The sequence below is a fragment of the Sebastes fasciatus genome, chromosome 9 (genome assembly GCF_043250625.1).
Source record: "Sebastes fasciatus isolate fSebFas1 chromosome 9, fSebFas1.pri, whole genome shotgun sequence".
Lineage (NCBI taxonomy): Eukaryota > Metazoa > Chordata > Actinopteri > Perciformes > Sebastidae > Sebastes > Sebastes fasciatus.
In genome coordinates, this window is record NC_133803.1 from 6738899 (window position 1) to 6758302 (window position 19404).

General features: G+C 41.9%; 1 protein-coding gene across 1 annotated transcript; it reads left to right on the forward strand.

Annotated features, from left to right (window-relative positions):
- The first annotated feature begins 1110 nt into the window (after nt 1-1110).
- On the forward strand, nt 1111-19142 carry exo1 (exonuclease 1). Its single transcript, XM_074645654.1, has 14 exons — nt 1111-1196; nt 2616-2812; nt 3311-3430; nt 6052-6175; nt 6848-6985; nt 9295-9507; nt 10127-10314; nt 10475-10577; nt 10673-10889; nt 13533-13719; nt 14721-15276; nt 15427-15516; nt 17144-17340; nt 18914-19142. The coding sequence occupies exons 2-14, from the start codon at nt 2652-2654 to the stop codon at nt 19023-19025; spliced, it is 2406 nt and encodes an 801-aa protein (XP_074501755.1). The 5' UTR covers nt 1111-1196; nt 2616-2651; the 3' UTR covers nt 19026-19142.
- Nucleotides 19143-19404: the final 262 nt, after the last annotated feature.

Genomic DNA, 19404 nt, shown 5'->3' on the forward strand with positions numbered 1-19404 from the left:
ACCAGACCCCTGAGAGAAGAAGCAATGTGAGGAAGGGAGTAAAGGACAGTGGTTCTATAGCGTTCAAAGGAAAGAGATGAGACAACCATATCAAGACTTGGATTTGGACACACTGGACTAAACAGTGCTACACTATTCAAAATAAGCCAACATAATACAAGTAGATGTGATTACAGTGGAGCATGTTGTATTGAATTTTCAGCGATATGAGGAACAAAGAAGGCCTTTGATTCAAGGCCTCACAGAGATAAAAGTGCAGTTTGATCTAATAGATATCTACAAAAGAACTCACAAAATGAGTGTTATAGATTACTATTTCACTGTCTTAGACAATCTAGTATGATTGAAAAGATATGATTTTTTTTCTTTTATTTAATCTTGTTTTCTTTTCTTTTCTTTTCTTTTCTTTTATTTTGTTATTGTTATTATTTTTGTTTTGTTTTGTTTTGTTTTGTTTTGTTTTTATTTTATTTTATTTTATTTTATTATTTTATTTTATTTTATTTTATTTTATTTTATTTTATTTTATTTTATTTTATTTTATTTTATTGTATTGTATTGTAAACCGTTGTTTGTCAACAGCCAACAAACCTCAAAACAGAAAAAGAAGAAAAAGAAGAAGAAGAAGAAGAAGAAGAAGGCCTATGGAAGGAGGATAGGTAACGGGCGGACCTGGGTCCAGGGATATCACGCATGCGCAGTGTAACTGGAGCTGCGGTCATGCGTTGCGATTGGCTCAATTTCGGAGAGTGCACACCAGATCTTACTGCGCATGTGTTGTACCCCGGTGATATGATGCATTGATGACGCGTTTACTAGCCTCCTTCAATAGGCCTTGACAACCGGCGGGCTGCATTTCACAGAGAGGCGAGGGTGGGAGACTAGCTGTACAAGGAGGGATATGTCATTTAATCTCTATCAGGCAGACAGCGGGAGCTATTGAGGGAGTTGTACTAAAGTTAACAAGAAACAAGGCGTTAGTACAGCAACTATAAGAACATGTCAACGTGGTGCAGCGGTTCAGTTTCGGAGCGTACCCCCCTTTTCTTTTACTCAGTTAGACCCTTCCTGTTGGTCCATCCGGCCAATAGCAGCAGCTCATACTCAAATCCTTCTTCTGCCGCTAAAATCAAACTCGCGCCAACTGTTGCCCTGTCAAGCTGCATGTGTGTGTGGATGAAAGTAACAGGAGAGAAGTAAGTTTTAATTCAGCATTCATTCATTCATTTGACGTTATATTGCTTTTGCGTGTTGTTCCGTTCAGTGTGTGAGTGTCATCTTTGACCTATTGCCGTCTACTAGGCTCAATATACGTCGAGTTTACTGTATTACAAACTTCACATTTAATGTTGGCTTGCTTATTAACAAACACACACACACATCACTTGTAACATCATTTGATGGCATTTATACTTTTTGGAGGTTTTGTGCTAAATTCGGTGCACATAATGTTCCCCAAAGAAGTCTTCATAATATTATTATATAATACATAATATTGTTTTGTGTTTTCTAGCTTTAGCCCTCTCTCACTGTATAACCGTTACCTAGCTACGTTAGGCTGGTTGTCTAGGATACGGTCTGAAGGATGTCATCTCCATCTGAGAGCTGCATTGTCAGTGACACAGTTGTCCTAAACAGTCACCTAAACCTAGTCACCTAGCCTAAACTGCCATTAAGCAGAAAACAAAGGATCCAGTAGTTATTTGTAAAACATTATCTTTCGTTGGTTATATAGTAACTTGTGTGGATACTGCACATGTCCCAGGGGATGAGCACATAAAGCAAACATCTTATTACCAACTTCAACCCAGATAGTGGTTCAGATGAGATATCTTTGGTGTTGTTTGAAGAAGTCTCTTTATGTTGTTTCAAGAAGTCTTTATAGATATTTAAATCAATATCTTCCTCACAAACACTAACCATGCACTTCCATGCAACACACACACACACTTGTCTTTTTTGATATATTTACGGTATTGTTATTGTTGTTATATATATCTTGTCCTAATTGTTTTGTTATCACTATTATGTAGTCATATTATTTCTTTATATTAATCTTGTCTCTAGGTGGAGGCTTCAGATAAGCGCAGTGGTTTTTTTTGCCTCTTCCTGCACTGTATATTATTAATTTATTAATTTTTTGTTATGTTGTATAGTCTTAAATTGTGCAAAACAAATAAACAAACAATATAAAAATAGATATATTCACATTAGGGATTATGGTGACCATGAACCACAACGTCTGGTTCTATTCCAGCCGGGGGCCTCTGTTTCAGTCCTTCTTCATCTCTCTCCCCCTTTATTTCCTCTCATCTCTCCACTGTGGCAATCTAATAATGAAGGCATAAATAAAGTGTCCCCAGAAATATATATACAAAAAAAAGAAGAGAAAGCCATAAGTTTGCCTTTTCCTGCCTGAGATTCCCTGGCAGAGAGTCCCACAGCTGAGGGGCTGGACAGCAAAGGCTCAGTCACCCGAGGGCCTAGATGGCAAGCATAAAAAAACAAACAGATCTACAATGTCATGCAGCTTCTTCGTGTTGTGGATATGCTTTTCTTCATCGAAAGTGTGAGCAAGTTGTTTTTTAATCAGTGTTTTCCTGACTCTTTTGCAGCTTCACAGTCGGTGTGGCTCAAATCAGCAGCTAAAAATGGGAATCTCTGGACTGCTGCAGTTCATCAAAGATGCTTCAGAGCCCATCAATGTGAAAAAATACAAAGGCCAGACTGTGGCTGTGGACACATACTGTTGGTTACATAAAGGAGCATTTGCATGTGCTGAGAAGCTCGCTAAAGGAGAACCAACTGATCAGTATGTATTTCTATCATTAGCTTAATGAAAAGGAAAATGTGTTCAGAAGTATGTGAATATTTCCTTTGTAATTGTTATTGGGGCTCACTTTTTGCAATAGGGTCCAAGCATATAGTTGACGCGTGCTTCAATAACACTCTGTAGTGCATGTTCTATAACAATATGTTAAACATACTATACAAGCATGATAAGCTTAGTAACCGCAGCAAGAACAGTAAGCAGGTTAAGCACGGACAAAGACGAGTGTGGTCTCAAGGTTTCATTGCTTCACAGGCAGCATATTATATCTTTTAACCAATCGGCTGACTGCAGTCGTTTATTGTCCTAATTAAGAATATTGTAATGAAACTATGGAACTGCTTATCCTTAGCAAACAAGTACAGCAAAATTGAAATAAATTACAACTACTACTTCTCTATCGTATAAATGGCTCTAAATCTTGCAATATGGATTAAATGTCCACAACTGATATTGGCATTTTAATTTTTCCAATCCTAGGTATGTGTGGTACTGCATGAAATTTGTGGAAATGCTGTTGACCTTCAGTGTCAAACCAATTCTGGTGTTTGATGGACGAAATCTGCCTTCAAAACGGGAAGTGGAAAAGGCTCGCAGGGAGTGAGTATTTACCTTGATCAAGTATGAGTGTATGAATGCACGACACATGCATATCTTGGACAGCCTATCATCTATGACCTCACAAGTCCTCAGTCTGCACCTCTATCAGCTGTCGCAAACTGAAACTGTAAACACAAGTCAAATTGATTACCAAAGCATTGATCACAGAGCTTGGCACATTTCATTTAACAGTCATAAACCTACAGTAAAAGTTTGAGTTGTCTCACATTAAAATGGGCCTTTTTCCTTTAGGAGGTTCTGTGCAAAACTATCCACCACCTTCCAGTACTTTGCACTGGGGATGCACCGACTTATCGGTCGAGCATCGGTATCGGACGATATTCGCCTTATTGAGTGCCATCAGCCTATTGGCCAATAAGATGAAATTCGCTGATGAAAGTGGCTGATCTGTTGTGTTGCATCAACTTTGCGCCGGCTACATGTTGTTATTTACGGTCGGTCTCGGACAACAGTAACCAGCTGCTGATTCGTAGAAAAAGCCGCTGACTAGACATGACTCTGGCATGATGGGGGGGTGCCGTGCGCACTTGTAGTTTGTTTACAAATAAAAGTGAAAGGAAAAAGTCAGCTGTGTGGGAGTACTACACTGTCACAGAGAAAGATCTGCAACAGGAACAAGAGAATGAAACATTAAGCAGTAAAACAATGACTTAAAAGGCAAGGCAGCTATATTTGTATAACACATTTCAGCAACAGGACAATTCAAAGTGCTTTACACAAACATTCAAGATCATTGCGACAAAGTGCAAAAGAACATTAAGACATAATTAAAACAATCATAAAAACGTTAAAGATCAGAAAATAAAAACAAGCTAGAATAGAAGCTAAAATATAGTATAACACACGAGTAAAAGTTATAGTGCAGTATAAGATAATTATTTGGTTTAATAAAAGGCAGCAGCAAACAGGAAAGTTTGAAACTTTGATTTAAAAGAACGAAGAATTTGAGTATGTAATGTAATGTAAAAATAATTGACAGATTAATCAAATATAATTGTTAGTTGCTAACCTCGATCAGATATGTTAGGAAGTTGGTGAAGATCCAGTGAGATAACCTATCAATAATACTAAGTTGGGAAAGGAGATAAAGCAGATAGGAATTGCACCATTGCTCACACAGAAACAAACTCCACAGAGCATCCTGAATGAAGAAAGAAATGTGACCATAACGGAAAAATGGAGCTACATTATCATCCAGAGTTTCTGACAAGAACTGATGGCCTGTGCCAAACACAATAGTGTTTTCATACCTGGTAACAAACACGCTCAGACAAAGCTTGGTTTATTTGAAAGACTGCATTCCAAAAGAGCAACAGAGCAACATTATTCATATGTGAAGGTGCAGAGAGGAATGTACAGACCTGTTGACAGATGAAACCAAACAACCCCTCCACAAACAAATACTGTAACGCCAAGGACCAAAAGACATCCAAAACCTTATTGTTATCGTCCTAAAGATCTGCTAGCAGGCCCAGCCGCTGTTCTGTCTTTCAGAGGTTGTAACGGGCTCAGTTTTAAAGCTAGACTGAAAATACTGGTATCATACTGGTATCAAGTAAACTTATGAACCACCCTACGCTCGAACATGGTGTTTGTTATGGCCAATCCATGAATAACACAGAAGTCCAACAACGGAACACCACTCAGGTTCAGATCAGGCAGGCCGTTCCTCCCAATCACCCCCTCCAGGTTTCTCCATCGTCACCCACGTGAGCGTTGAAGTCCCCCAGGAGGACTATAGTGTCCCCAGTCGGCACCCTTTCCATGACGCCAGTCAGAGACTCCAAGAAGGCCGCGTACTCTGAGCTGCCGTTTGGTACATAAGCACAAACGACAGTCGGAGACTTCCTCTCAGCGACTCGCAGCCGCAGAGGTGACCCTCTCGTTCTCCGGGTGAGAACTCCAACACAGCAGCACAGTATCATCAGGGGTCTTTGAATTGCTCTTGGTCTGGCCCCTCCCCTGGGACCACTTTGCCTTGGGAGACCCTACCAGGAGCTAATGCCCCCGACATCACAGCTCCCAGGGTCACTGGGGCACACAAACCGTAACCACGTTAAGGTGGCGATTCATTGGAGGGGCTCATGAAACTTTACAGCCACAAACTAGAGACCATGGGCATTCAGAGGATGGATGGCTTCCCTAGGTAGATTGACAATAAGAGGGGATTTCTGAGCAGTTTACACAACAGAAGTGCTCGCCATCCAATCACTGACAAATTTTGGAGGGATTATTGATCATTTTGATCAGTGGTAGAAAATGGTTCAATTTAGCACCCAGCTTTCAGATTATGTACATCACTTCTATGTGACATAAACTGTTGACTTTTTAATCTACCCTTCAACATCCCCTGTCCTCCACCCCTACCCCTTTTAAAAAAGAGGACGGAATGGTAAGGAAGCTGAGCTCCATCAGTGGCTGTCCTACTTTTCTCTTTGCTGCTAACAGTGGTGTTACACAATCACTCTTTTTGTAGGTTTAAATCATTGTCCAGAAACGTAACCTTCAGTTTTAGGACAAATCCTCTTTCTCTAGTTCTCATTTTTCTCCCAGTGCAAAGTGTTCCATTACTAAGTCTGTTTCATTCATGTACCTTTCAGGCGCAGAGAAGGCAACCTTCAGAAAGGCCGTCAGCTACTACGTGAAGGCAAACTGTCTGAGGCCAGAGACTGTTTTACCCGCTGTGTTAACATCACCCCAGCCATGGCTCATAACCTTATTAAGGTAAAGACTTCTTATCTCCTGCCAAGCGGAAGTAAATTATGAGTGTCTTTTAGGGGTGTAACGATTCATCCACTACATCGATGTATCGATTTATATTCCTACGATCTAACTACATCGATAGGTACTCGGCAAGTTGTCCTTCACAGGAGACGTATACCGATATTGAATCGATTTGAAACGCAGAATCGATTGCATCGATACTAAGGATTTGCACCTTGTATTTAAGGCCGACAAACGTTATATGAAAGTGTTTTTTAGCACTTTTATTAGTAAAGAAATGTGAGGTCAGAGGTCAAGGGACCCCTTTGAAAATGGCCATGCCAGTTTTTCCTCTGCAAAATTTAGCCTAAATTTGGAGTGTTGCTAAGCCTCCTTCCCAACAAGCTAAAATGACCTGGTTGGTACCAATGGATTCCTAGATTCATATTATATCTATATCTCCACTCTAGCTCTAAAACTGAACCTGCTACAGCCTCCCAAAGACAGTAAAATTGGTCGGGATCGCCCACGATTCCAGGGGGTCTTGGGGTTCATTTGGACCCCACAGATACATGCTTTGCTTTCTTTGTTTCTTTGTGTTACTTTATTTTATTCTTTGTGGTTACATCCAGCAATGTTGAATGTTGATGATGTTTATGTAGGAAATGTTTTTGTGTTGTTTTTTTAAACCAGGTTGCAAGGGCGAGAGGAGTGGACTGTGTTGTGGCTCCATATGAAGCTGATGCTCAGTTAGCTTACCTCACTAAATCTGGTTTGGCCCAGGCTGTCATCACAGAGGACTCGGACCTGCTGGCATTCGGCTGCAAAAAGGTATTGAGTACATAGACGCAGGGGATGCATGTAAAGTACATAGAGGATTGAAGCTGGTTTAAAATCCATCTGGAACATAGCAACAAGTCCTTAAAGCCCCCCTCCAGTGTATTTTGGCATTTCTATGACATTTCATATTTATTTGAGTGACTAAGTTGATTAGACACACTGTTTGCCAAAAAAGAAATTTGATAAATATCTTAATTTTGTGCTCAAAGTGGGAAAAAAGGTTGTTGCTAAAATGGGAATATGACGTATGACTATAGTAGCAGGTCAAAGGTCATCCTCCAAGCTTGCGCAGGAGCACTCATGCTTGTTTGAGTCTGAGCAGCAAACTGATAAATCTGTTTATCCGTCAGTTTGTCTTTCTAATTAGTTAGCTAGTTAGGTGTAGTTGGTTAGACCATCTTGTTGCATTAGTTAACTGAGGGGTTTCATTTTATTTTTATTTTCTTCCACCTTAGTTTAGTGTGTTTATTTTCACAATGGCATTGGTGTGTGCTGAGAACGGGTGCAATCAATATAGTGGATTACACAAAATAACACACTGACTGTCTCTCACTCGCTCTCTTCTTTACCGTCTCCTCCTGGAGATTAATTAACGGAAAGCAGCCAATGCCGTTTTGGAGGTTACACCGGGGGGGGGCACAACTTTCAGCTCAACAGAAAACCAGAGAAAAGTCCCGTTAGAGAAATAAACGAATCGCAGTGACGCTCGGTGCGGTGTTGATGCTCGAGCTGAGACGAGAGTGGCCGGTGCTGGTGGACGGTGCACCTTCAAAACGTCCCGAAACTGCATTTCAAACTGTGGACATCAGCAACATATCTATCTGTCCTCGGTGCGCTGTGGCCGGTGGAGTTGGGGCTCTGATAAACAAAATTAATAATTTCATCTAAACTGGGAAAAATGATGCAATCTGGTTGCCGTGGTGATGAATTGCATCTGACTATTAACCACACCCCCATTCTCTGTTTGAGAAAGAACTTTAACCAGAAAACAGGAAGTAAAACTGGCTGAAAGGCGGCTTTAAGCACAAACCTGCTAAATTGCAGCTTATTGACAATCAGCTATATCGTGACCCAGATGTTTTACTTTGAACCACATACATAAAGTCATTTTCAAATACAAATGGCTCTCTTAGGTTCATAATGAAAGAATGTTGATATAAATTATGTTTTTTAGAAGAGAACATACAACTTTAGTTATCAGAATAACATTTTCATAATGGTAACTTACCTATACAGTACGCATACATGATACAAGTGAATCAAATTTAAATTGATAAAATAAAAATGATTAAAAGGAAACCAAACCAAACTCAAACAAAGACATAAAAACTCAACAACAAGGCTCTGACTGTGGAAACACCAATGAAGCCAGAATATGGCATTTCATTTTACTTTAAAATGGGAATGTGCTGAAAATTGTTCATGCAATTTAAAGCTGATTTCAAGTGATATTATTGAGGTTTAATTTTCATAGCAGGCTTATGATTATCACTTAAAAGTGTCTTGCTAATCTATGGGGAGAACTTCACACATCATGCTCAAACATCACATGTAGTCAGACCACATTCACTGGTAATATCTAACTGTTTAAAGGTGATCAAAGTGTGGAAACAATGTAGAACAAAATGACACCAGTAACAATGCAAGAACACACATAAAGATTCTTATTGACGGTCCTCGGCTCACTTACCTAATGTAACCGCAATCACATGATCAGCACTCCAATCGTATGAATGAACTCTCCACTAATTTTGTCTTTATTTCAAAGTAAGAGCGCACTGCTACCCGAGACATCTTCATCCAGGATTTACAAATCGATCCTCAAACTGCTTTCAATGAACCAAATTAGCTGTATGAGAATAAATGAATAAATTTAGCCTGATGTCAGCTTGTTAGCCTGATTTAGTTAGGCTACATTTAGAGAACAGGGCCCTGACGGTTGTACGGAGAAGGGGTAATGTTATTGGCTGTTGTCATCATTCAAACCAGATAAAATTTTGCAAGGACTGAGAAGGGTACTAGTGCTTACTTTGTACTTTGTGTGCTACAGTAAGAACAACAAGTAAGCTGGCTAGCCAATGAGAGAGAGAAACGACAGAATATATCAGACGAGCGTTAGCCTGTTAAAAAACAACAACAACACAATCAACAACGCTTCAGTGTTAATCCTGTTTGCAGCAAATCATGCATAACGTGAGACAAAAGCAAACATAGCCTTTAAGAAATGGCCTCATGTAGTACTACCACCGCTCAAACATTGCCACCAACTTCTAAATCAATCATCTTTCACAATCATGCAGGTGATCCTCAAAATGGACAAGCAGGGCAACGCCCTGGAGATAGACCAAAGCAACATGGGCCGATGTCGCTCTCTGGGGAACGTGTTCACGGAGGAGAAGTTTCGCCACATGTGCATCCTCTCTGGATGCGACTATCTGGCCTCCCTACATGGCATCGGCCTAGGCAAGGCCTGCAAACTGCTGAAACTGGCCAAAGACCCTGATATCCTCAAGGTGAGATCAGATGGTGAGATAGTGAAGTTGGATTAAGCATTTTCCAAGGTATTTGAAGATGGGATTCCAAAGGTAGCTCACCTTGAGGGATGGATCAACATGGAAACTTAAAGGGAGTTTGTAAGAATTAGAAGATACATGTTATTCCTGTGGTCTAAGACAGTCCAAAAAATATCATTAAACATGAACAACTCTCTCCCAAATCCAAAAACTAGAGCGCTAAAACTCAAACTAACATTTTGAAAGCAGGACATTTACATGTAACGGACTGTAATTGTGGTATTACTTTTAATTAAGTAAAACCACTGTGCTCTAGTAAACAATAAATCATAAACACGTTGGTTGTATAGATATGAATGGTGATGACACCGTAAAAAAGTCACACCTACAGAGCATGGTAAATGAGACGGGGTTCGTGTTTTAACAGTCGTGACCGGAGCAGAGTCCCATCCCTCCCCACAGGGAGAGAGGGCACAGCGAGCACATGGTATTATTTGAAAAAATATTCAACAACTGTATAGAGAAAGTGAGTCAGTCAGAAGCATTGTGTTAGTAAAACCTTGTAGCAAACCTTGTTCGTTGGCAGACTGTTTACTGTGAGCTCTCGTTGCCCTGTCAGGTGATCAGAAAGATGGGCCAGTACCTGAAGATGAATCTAGTCGTCCCTGAACACTACATCGAGGGATTCATCAGAGCCGATAACACTTTCCTCTACCAGCTGGTGTTTGATCCTGTCAGGAGGAAGATTGTACCCCTCAACCCGTACCCAGAGCACATCGACCCGGCCACCCTCAGCTACGCCGGACTGTATCCTCCTGTCCTGAATCACACTGCCGTAGTGTCACCTTTGAAAACAGTGGAAATGATTTAGTGTCATCCTCGGGTTATATTTTATTTAGAAATGGGAAATTGTAAAATCCTCTCCATCACTTGCACAGTATTCTATCCTTGATGATGTTGAATCCAGTAATGTAGGAGATGACAAAGGCTTGCAGATGGCCTTGGGAAACCTTGACATCAACACCATGGAAAGGATAGATGACTACAGCCCCGACAAACCCATTCCACAGGTAGCGGATCACAATCAATTTTGATAATCCATTCTCCTTTAACTTAGAGTCACATTTAATTTAAAACAACTTTGCAAATGCCCTTTTTTTTTTAGCTTTCTAAACCCCGCAGTCGCAGCTTCAACTACTCATCAGCCCTCTCTGGGCCCAGTATCTGGGGTGGAGGCTTAAAGAAGCCAGCAGCAGTTGCCCCGGCCCGGTCTGCTGCCTCTCCAGACAGGCTTCCCTCCACCAGGGGGAAGGAGAGAATCATCAGCCTGGGCGCTCTGAGGCTGTCCTGTGGAGAGCTGCAGGTGAAGAGACCAAGAGAAGGTGAGCTGTTAACGTGCAAGTGTTTTAGATTTACACTCTCCGTAAACAGATCCACTACAGCACAGAAATCTGATTGGTTGATGACGTCTGATGATCATTGCAAGTTCCCCTGTGGTACAATTTACTGCATGACGAGGTTTGTTAACATCTATAGATAGAGAGATTTCCTAGGGGTTTTCTCAGTTGCTTATCTGTACAAGATACGACTGTTTTTTTTTTGGCTTGATGATATCTACCTATAAAGCAAGGAATCTGCATGCATGCGTGTGTGTGTGTGTGTCCTTTGCATATCTCGATCATCATCTGATCGTCTTCACACTTTGTGGGTGTATTGCTGGGTTTCCAAGAAACGTGCAGTGTCGAAGTTGTTGCAGTTTGGAAACGCGACACGTTCAATATAATATAATAAGCGACAGCGCATTGTGCAGCAGCAGGTTTTTTTTGGGTCTTTTGATGTTCAGTGATTAATTGTTTTCCGTGCACCATCCTGCCAGTTTGCAGACTTCATCTCTGTAGGCTGTCTCATCCACATTTGAGATCAGTCCCACAACGTTTTTGTCATCTTTCAAATGTATGGATTGTGTTTGAGGGGTGTGCAGTAGTGTGGATCGAGGGGATAGAGGAGGAGACACAGTCTTGTTGTGCGCCAGTGCCGAGTGTCAGGCTTGGAGAAACGTAGGGTCAGAGTCCGACTGTCTGTGGCCGGTTGGATCGGAAGTCCTTAATCCACATGCACAAGGAGTTGCTGAGACCCAGGTCAAGCAGTTTGGTGACCAACCTGCTGGGGACTATAGTGTTGAATGCAGAGCTGTAATCTATAAAAAGCATCCTCACATATGTCCACTTCTGTTCAAAGTGGGTCAGTGGAAGGACAGGGGGGGGGAAAGGTGGATTTGATGTGCTTTAAGGACCAGACACACCAAACCGACATCAAAGAACTATCGGCGATGAAGGCCGACGTCGCCTCACGTCGCCTTTGTCTTGGCCGACAAGTTGCATTTGAACACACTGCAAAGACTACAGCTGACAGCCAGTTAGCACGTACGCTTTTCTGCGCCTGCATGAGAAGGAAATAACTCCACACCAGCAGGCGGCGGTAGTATGAAGTAGGAAAACCAGAAGACCGAGGAAGGCTGATGTACAAGCTGTTGCTATGATACGTACATGAAACAAAGCAGCGTTTGCCGACCATTTTCACACCGCTCTCACTCATCACTTGGCTTCATTCCAGGCGGCCATGTCGTTGAATGAATCAGATGAGATGAAGATTGATACGACCTCAGGGTTGGCCCTGTCTTTTCCTTGTTGTTGGCTGTGTTCTCCTCTTCGCTGCAGGCACCTGAAAGGCCTCGTCAGAGACGCAGCACCCCTGAGCAGGCTGCGCTCAGTAGGATATAAATCACACCTGCTAAATCCCCTGGGCCTGCTGACTGTTTTGCCTTTTTGTTTGTAGCTTGTGTTTCACACCCCTGCACACACACACACCTCTCACTCACACAGATATTGCATATATGCTGTCCTGCTGACAAACACACCACATTATATTGTTTACTTAATTAAACATGTTGCATTATTTTCAGACTCTTTTGCCACATACTTTTGAGCCAGGTTGAGACAAAACGGGGGCTCGTCCGTCCGTATTGTTTGTTAAGTTCACTCGGGCTGAGTAGAAATATGTTTGTATTCTGCTGAACTAGTGCTAGTCACCTCTGTCTTACACTAATCTGCACTAGTAAAGGTTTGTGGCTGGCCTTTTAGAGGAGGACAGAAAGTCAATTAGTCTCAGGTTTGGTTTTGTATGACTTGAGTTGGTAGACTGCCCATCTAATGATCGATACTGTATGTTTGTTGGTTAGTTTGGTTGAGGTTCCTGCACGTTCTATGGTTTGGTTTTGTCAGTTGTGCATAATCCGGGTTAGAGCTTTCATGCTGTCTTGTGTAGGGCTGGAGACAGTTTGGGAAATTTAGGGCCATAGTGACAGTGTTGATTGTCTGGGGTGCACGTGTTAGAATCAGAGCTTCCCCTGGTAGGATGAAGGAACGTTTCTTCTTTGGGACTCATTCTTAATATCTGGGTAGCGTTGCAGTGAAAACGGTGGTAAGAGCAGTTGTCTCTGGGGCACATCCCTGGACTCGAGTGGGTCGCTGTTTGTGCAGTTGCTTTCCTTGCTTTTTGTGTTTTTTAGTTTATAAACTGTAACCCTCTGTAAGTAACTACATGAAGTCTAGGGCTAAGATGAATACGTTTCTACTTAGGTAGTTAGCGGGAAGGGGCTCTAATGTGGATTGCACCTCGGGGATCAAGATCGTCCTGTTCTGAAAACTTAAAATGTCAACTTTTTGTACTTTTGTATAGTTGTACAAAAGAGCAACTTTTGAAGCTCGTTGAGCATTAATATTATATACAGCTCTAGAGAGGGCCATTCACGTTTTCACGTCGGCCGCTGTAGCTTTTTTTTTTTCACACCCTTGGCACACGGAGAGGTTGCAATTATTAACCATTATCCTCAAGTACTCTAATTGTTCCTTTAAGGCAACTGAATCACTGTGGCAGCAACATACTAGGTAGGAAATGAAAAATAAAGGCAGCAGTGTATAGCCTATTATAACATCTGGACTGTACTTGTCTTTTTCCTCCCACAGACTCTCGTGTATCAGACCAGGATGTGCTGCAGCAGTACTCGTCTCCCAGTCACAAGCGATCCAGGTCGGACCGCCATCCAGACAAGCCCACATTAAACAGTCAGCCCCGGCCACGCAACCGCTTCGCCACCCTGCTGCAGAGGAGGAACCAGGAAGCTGTGGAGGATGGCCAGGCCACATGCAGCAGGTGACATCACAGGGCTTCAACCACATCTAATCACCATCTCCTTATTAGAACCGTTATTGACTAATCTAGAGACACTTTACTTTTTCTTTGATTATTTAAATGAGCTCTATTTAGAACACATGGTTTCATGAATTAGTCTAGTTGGAGACAAAGTGGTAAATAATTGATCACAGTGATTACTTGTTTGACTCGGGAAGACAAATACACTGGCCTGACATTGAATTTGGAAATTCTAAAAGCTGTTTTAATTCCCCAAAAATCTGAATCATCATCTGACATTTGGAGAATGGTCATAACTATGTTAGGGCTGCTCGATTATAGCAAAAATAATAATCACGATTATTTAACACGATTGCTCATTGACTTTGGAAACATCATTTAGAGAGACAGATGGAATAACGGGTTTATACCTTCTCCTCCTGGCTCTGCGTTTGGAGCCGGCCCAACATCCCCTTCATCTCTGCCTCAGTTCCCCCCAGAATTTGGTGCTTCGTTTCGGGTTTTAGGGTTGATCTGGAGAGCATGATCAGCTGCTTGCGGAGGTAAACAATAACCGGTCTAGGGTTAGATGATTGGATGAATATATCGGCTACTGGCTGAGTACATCGGCGGGTGTGTTTTTTTGGGTGATGTTTGTCATTTTATTTTGCTAATTTAATGGTCTGCCTCTGCTTCTGCTCAGCGGGCAGATAGAGAGAGACAGTGGGGGGAAAACAACATGCAGAGCCAGCATATCTTCGTCTCTAACTCCATGAAATAAGGGTTTATTTCGACCAAACCAGGAAAGACTAACCAAGATGGTTTTGGTGAGCTTTATTTAGTTTCTGTCCAGTTTGAATAAACGGTCGCCAGTCGTTGGGCCGGCGAGGAACCACGATAATATCCATCTTCAGTGATGAAGTTAGTAATATGACAGAACGTTACCCGAGCTGCTGCGACAGGCTGCCATCTTGTAACACTATATATTGTCCTGATGTGGTTGTGTTTATTCCCACATGTAGATTCTTCAGCAGTTCCAGCCCAGCAGCCAGTCTGAGCACTAAGGAGGCTGCTCGGGAGGATTTACCTCAGGATGCGGAGCCCAGAGCCGTGAGTCTCACTCTGGACGATTCACCCAGCACCCAAAACAATGACGGCGAAGGTCCCGACATTCCATCCGTGGACATCCCCAGCCCGCCTCCGTCCCCTAGCACCACATCTCCCAGTTCAGCCAGTCAGGGCCTCAGGCTGTTTCACTGGGCAGGCAACTCCCCTACGACTGAACAATCGAGAACGGCTACGTCCACTTCAGGCCTGAGCGCCCTGCAGCAGTTTCAGTATAAGAAGGAGAGTTGTTCCTCATCGTCAAAGACCTGCAGACCCCCTGGAGACATGTCACCCCCATGTCAGTCATCCACTGATGGAAAGCCAGAGGAAAAAGATGACGTCCCGGATTCCCCTCCCTCCCAGGACAGCGCCTACTTCTCCTCCCAGTCCCAGCCTTACCACACTTCCTGCCACAAAGAGGAAGTCCTCACCTACAGCTTCCCCTCCTCCTACCAGGAGGATGTTGCATCTGTACGTTCATAGAAAATATCCCTTGTGTTTGCTCAGCCTTCACACACACGTCATCATCACATATATTAATGGCTCATGAGTGGGTGTGCAGAAGGCTGCTTTTGGTAGCATGGTTTTGTGTTCTTACGTGTCTCTCATGTGTTTCCTCAGGAAATGAATTCAAGCAAAGATTCTGAACCAGAGCAGAGTCCCACACTCTCAACAGAAGGAGATAAAAGACCTGGCACGCTGAGATCTAAGGTGGGTTGGTGGTTGAATCTTAGTTTTAATTCTTCTACGTTTCAGTGGAGGAGGCTTGTGTCTCAGCCTGCCTTTATACAGCTGTAAACCCGTAATGAATTTCATTAGCAGAGCGTTTAATGTCCCTTGACAGCATGGGATATGTGCTGATAATGAGGTTTTTCTGCCCTGACAAGCAAATAAACTGTAAAATATGACCGTCCAATTCATTTTAACCAGCGAAGCATGTCATTCATTACGCTGTAAAAAAAACAGATTGATTGATATGTGTAAGTTCAAGAAGAATCTCCGCAGCTTTAACCGGCATGTAACTAAAGAGAAGAAGTCCTTTAACTGTTAAAGGCTGCTCTTATACAGGACTGTAACCTCTGGAAAAAGTACATTGTGATTTCTCAATATACAGTATTTCAGTAAAGCTATGTACATTGTACATACAGCTGTAGTGCACATATTCTCGAAAAGTCCCTAAAATGACACGTGTTCTCTTGTAATCTGAAAGGTTGTTGCTCTTCATGATGAAGTTTAAAAGAATAGTGCCACATAGGGATGTTAATAATTAACCGTTTAAACCGACATTAAGCATTTTAACCGATTAACGCCATCGGTTTAAACGGTCAATATGAACAATTAATTAAAAAGCTGAGCGGCTCAGAGGAGCGGCTCGTCACTTTAAGGAGAAAAGCTGGTCCACCTTAACAGCCCACCTTAAGAGGCAGAGCCGGAGTTGCAGGATACAGGAAGTTGGCTCCGGTCTCTCCGGCTCGCTTGAGCGGAGCGGAGGAGTTGTAACATTTATTCACCGACAAATAAACTGTACACACACACCCCTACACCTACGTTCACAGTATATAATGCCACCGCCAACACACACACAGTCTGTCGAACACTCGCTTAAGTTACGCAGACCCTACGTGTGCGGCGGCGGCGAGCACGAAGCCTCCGGCAATGCTAGAGCTGCTAATGTATCACAAATTTGACATAGCACAGTAAAACAATGACTACGTTTAAATGCACATTAGTATTCCACTATTATCCGCTATTTGATATGACTATATTCCGAATTTGTTACGGGTCATGTAAAAAGAATATTCTTTTTGGATATTCTGAATTAGGCGTTATTCCAAATGGGATATGCCGATATTCAGGTTTTAGGAGCATTTTTTTGAACAGCACATTCATCTCAATCAGGGTTTTTTACGGCAGATTGTGACACACGGCCTCTTGCATGTTTGCGGCCAGCTCTGTGGGTTGAACGCAAACCAACCAGCCGGCAGTTTGCAGAGATGCATGGCCAAAATAAAAGAAGGATAAACACACCAACTGTTAAACATTATGAAAGACTTAGAAATCAACAGGTTTTTGGATATGTGCAAATATCACAACGCCGACCTTTTCAAGAAGGTGGTTGAAGGGGTGAAAGAGGGATGCTGTGTTCTGTGCACAACTGCATGTAAACAGGAATATCAGTGGAATATTCATGTTCATTAGTCATGTAAACCGCTTTGTAGGAATATTGTCTTTTTCGAAATAAGGGCAAAATATTTTGTGCATGTAAACATAGTCAGTGAGTGTATTTTCCTCTGTTTTAATCCGGTCTCCCACACATCTTTCATCTTTCTCTCTCCAGGTTTCAGGTCTGTCGAAGCCAAAGTCCAGCAGCCAGTGTCGAGCAGCAAAGCTGCCATCATTGGGCCCCGCCAGGGCCAGCGGGCTGAGGAAAAAGTCTGCGGGTTCTGGGAAGAAAACCTCCACCTCCAATACTGAGAACAACCCTGGTGTCCAGGCCACCATCAGCAGCCTTTGGAAGAGCTTCAGCTTCAAAAAGTAATAGAGAAATACTCAAGTTACTTAGTCAATTAATATTAGTATGTGACTGAGGAAGTATTTCATTATTATTCTGATCACTTTAAATGGTAAACATCATAGAACATTATGGAAGAGATTCATCTGATTGCATACCATGGACGTATCAGTCAGTGGATGAGGCTTCCAAACATATCAGTCATATAATATATAATTTTAAAGCTCTTTTTGTGCTCTTTATGCTGGGCACATCAGATCAATATGAAGTTAGTTATAAGAGCATTTGCAGTGGCATTCAGAATTTGCCCCATTGCAGCATTAGAGGTCAAAGGTCAAATTATCTTGACCTCAGTGTCATGACAATGTGACCGATGGATAGATTATAGTCCAAGCTTTACAATGATGTATGATCTTATGATATTGTGTGTTGGTTTCCCTCTGTTATACTGGATCTATGTGTAAAAATGGCGAAAAAAGATGGGAAAACTTTAATGATGGAGGGATGAAAAAAGGAGTGATAGCACATAGAAAGCTACCATTGCTGCAATGCTAGCATGCATTTTCCAACACTAAGGACGTAGACCTTTTTAAAAAAGAAAAAAAAAGAATCACCATGACACATGGTCCCTCCAAAGTGGCACGACGGCTAAATTTTGGGGGTCAGGCTCATGGACCTGGAGGGTGTTATATTATAGCGGCTAAATCATTAAAATAGCCAACATGTTTCAAACCACTATAGGTGTTGTTCAAGTTTACCAGTGCTTCATAGAGACATTAATAGACCATTACTACAAACATATTTTGGGTTGTCAGAAAACCCCCTGGCAGCATGACACTTTGCTTTTTCCTTTCCTCATAAATCTTTAGTCCAATTGATCGTTTGACCTCTGACCTACAGGAAAAGAGCTGCAGAGCATCTAGACCAAAATCCATTTATTAACAACGTATTAACATTTATAATTAAAGATGACTTGCTGACTTTTTGCTATTGACTTATTAGACCAATGACTTATTCACATTTCACTCTATGGTTTATTAGAACATGAGACCCTTGTAACCCTTTATCAATGACTTGACTTTTCATATCCTGGCAACTCAAAAGTTGTTCTACTTAATGGCATATAACTTTTTTTTTTTTTTAAACATTAGTAGATTATTTATCAACCATTTAAGAAGTCGCTATTTACTCCTTTTATGAAGGTTCCAAGTGGTACCGATAAATCTTAATTTCTGCTTTCCCTCAAAATGTCCCATTTGTGTTGTGATCTGAGCAACGTGGGCTTTTTGCTGCTCGCAGTAATATTGAGTTGGAAAAAATCTGTTAGGTCAGTTTCCAAGATAATTACCAAATGTATTTTTGCACCTTGTTCAACCTGTTCATCAAAGTAGAATGTTTTTGAGCACCAACTGAAGCAGAAAACAGATTGTTCACATTGTTTAAAAAAAAAATGTGACAGTTTTAGGCCATAGACTCACACCAACCTCGATATAGAAAGTAATGTAGACAATCTGGCATTGTTGCATCATGGCTGTGATTCCTGAAACTTCAATCCGTGTCAAACAGCTCTAAAACCACCCCTCTTGTGTTTTTCAGAGATTCCCAGAAGATGAGTTTCTGTAAGAAAGGAGAGCCCCTGTCTCCCGTCAAAGACAACCTGCCGGCCAGCTCACCTCCGACGGACATGAACTTAATTACCAGCTTCTGAGGGATGCTTTGAATGTTTCACGCGGTGCTGAACGCCGCTCTGCGTGGGACTGAAGCTTTTAATCATACCATGTATGATCATGATTTCTCATTTTTCTTAATGTATAGTTTTTTTAAATAAAGCCTTCTGATGCAAATGTACGTGTGGTGTTGAGTTTCCTGCCTAAGTCGTATGATGTGGGATTGCGTCACGTCTTCTTGATGTTGTCTGTCGCTTTGACACAGCATTCTAAGAATGTGTCACCTAGTAAAAATGCACAATGCATACTTGAGTGTTTACTTGAAACTGCCCTACCCACATGCAAGCTGAGGAATGTGGCGAAGAGACTGCTGGCTTCCTATGTCTTCAGAACAGAGTCGAATGTCTTCACCTGCCAGCA